The 2,279-nt window shown below is 41.9% G+C and overlaps 1 protein-coding gene across 1 annotated transcript; it reads right to left on the minus strand.

Annotated features, from left to right (window-relative positions):
• Positions 1-1,131: 1,131 nt before the first annotated feature.
• On the minus strand, positions 1,132-2,057 carry LOC109379041 (heterogeneous nuclear ribonucleoprotein A1-like). The gene has a single exon (XM_019635316.1). The coding sequence runs from the start codon at positions 2,014-2,016 to the stop codon at positions 1,132-1,134; it is 885 nt and encodes a 294-aa protein (XP_019490861.1). The 5' UTR covers positions 2,017-2,057.
• Between the last annotated feature and the right edge of the window lie 222 nt (positions 2,058-2,279).

Genomic DNA, 2,279 nt, shown 5'->3' on the forward strand with positions numbered 1-2,279 from the left:
CTATTTTCAATGAACGAGTGCCTGGATAAGGAGCCACCCAGCGAAAGTAATTTGCTTGGGTTCCTGTGCTTTTGTCACATCACTGGGCCTGTCTAGACGTACTGAATAATGAAACGTAAAAGAAGCTCTTTTGAAATATAACAAGGTTGTAAATGTTTGTTGCTTTTAAATCAATTTACTTCGGAAGAGACCTCTTTGACCAGATATTCCAATTCTGGTATTTTATTTAAAAAAAAAGGTGTAGAGGTTAAAAGATTCCCAAGATGAGGCAGAGCTGGGACTAAAACTCAGATTCCGAATCCAGGGCTTCCTCACGGTGCAAGTTCCATTTGGTCTGGTCTACCCTTTACAAACACAAAGCAAGATGGACAAATTTCATGACCTTGGAAAGATTTTTAACAGCAAATTTAGGTTCCTCCCTTTATTTTTCTTTAATTGAGGTAAAATTCATGTAACGTAAACTTAACTATTTTTTTTTTTCCTGCTTGGATGACTCTTTTAATGGTGAGCTCCAGATCACCAACACAGTAACTGTCAATTCAACTACACCAAGGTTTCTGAAGACAATGGCTTCTGACTGAACCCAAGCAGGTTGTAAATAAATTTCAAATGGAACCTGGCATCACCCTGAAGGAATTCTAACTTCACACTGTTGGGGTAATTTACCAAGATGGCTTCAGAGTTGACTAACTTTACACAGCACATTTTTAAAAAAAAGACACATTTATTCAGCGTCATGATCAGACTATTACATTTAGCAATCAACAGCATGGGTGCAAAAAAAAAAATCTACATTAAAACCCTTTGTTGGAATGCTTTACACTTTCCACAGAACAGAAACTAAAATAACCTGTTATACAATTAGTCACAAATACAGTCTTTGAGTTTTTTTGCCCATACACATGAGTATTGTCTAAAACATGTCTTCTTTGTAGCAGCTAGGCCCTGCCACCATTGTGCTTGGCTGAGTTCACAAATCTGTTGTAACCTGTAGCTTCCCTGTCACTCTGGCTTTGCTCTCCTCTCCTGCTAAGCTTTGTTTCCTGGCAGTAATTAAAACCTTCTGCCACTGCCATAGCTGCTGCTGCTGCTGGAACCGCCATAGCCACCTTGGTTTCGTGGTTTGGCAAACTATTGGCCTCCACCACCGTAGTGCCCAGAGCTTGTGTCTCCAAAGTTTCCTCCTTTCATGGGTCCAAATTTTGAAGACTGATTATTATAATTGCCAAAATCGTTGTAGCTTCCACCACCTCCAAAATTGCTTCCATCATTACCAAATCCATTATAGCCCTCCCCACTGCCACCATATCCTCCACCACCACGAATGCCACCAAAGCCACTTCGACCACTGAAGTTTCCTCCATGACTAAAGTTGTCACTCCCACCAAAACCACCTCCTCGACCACCACCGAAGTTTCCAGAAGTACTTCGACCACTTTGACTGAATGAAGCACTAGCCATCTCTTGCTTAGATAAGGCTTTCCTTACTTCACAGTTGTGGCCATTCACAGCATGGTATTTCTGAATGACAATCTTGTCTACAGAGTCATGGTCATCAAAGGTTACAAAAGCACATCCTCTCTTCTTACCACTGCCTCGGTCAGTCATGATGTCAATCACTTCAATTTTCCCACACTGTTCAAAATAATCTCTTAGGTGATGATCTTCAGTGTCTTCTTTAATACCACCAACAAAAATCTTTTTCACAGTTAAGTGGGCTCCGGGTCTTTGAGAATCTTCTCTTGAGACAGCCTTCTTTGGTTCCACAACTCTTCCATCCACCTTGTGTGGCCTTGCATTCATGGCTGCATCCACCTCCTCCACAGTGGCATAGGTGACAAACCCAAAGCCTCTGGAGCGCTTGGTGTTTGGGTCTCTCATCACCACACAGTCTGCGAGCGTTCCCCATTGCTCAAAATGGCTCCTCAGACTCTCATTGGTTGTTTCAAAGCTCAAACCTCCAATGAAGAGCTTCCGTAGCTGTTCAGGCTCTTTGGGAGACTCGGACTTAGACATGACGACCGCGGGAAGGGAGACTTAACGATGCTTACTCGTCGGCGTCCACCGACAGAAAGGTAAACTTAACTATTAACACCATCTTAAAGTGTACAATTCAGTGGCATTTGCTGTACTAGGATTTTGTGTCTTGTTTTCGTCTTTAAAAAATTAAAATTTCACATGTAGAGATTCCATTAGACCTGGTCCCACTTAAACTCCAGATAAAGAATTATTCTGAGAGGCAGGATGAGTGAAAGCTTGTGAAGGAATGAAATCAGTCC

The sequence above is a fragment of the Hipposideros armiger genome, unplaced genomic scaffold (genome assembly GCF_001890085.2).
Source record: "Hipposideros armiger isolate ML-2016 unplaced genomic scaffold, ASM189008v1 scaffold_21, whole genome shotgun sequence".
Taxonomy (NCBI): domain Eukaryota; kingdom Metazoa; phylum Chordata; class Mammalia; order Chiroptera; family Hipposideridae; genus Hipposideros; species Hipposideros armiger.

Excerpts from the sequence above, each read along its gene's own strand:
- LOC109379041 (XM_019635316.1), bottom strand. The coding sequence starts at position 2,016 with ATGTCTAAGTCCGAGTCTCCCAAAGAGCCTGAACAGCTACGGAAGCTC.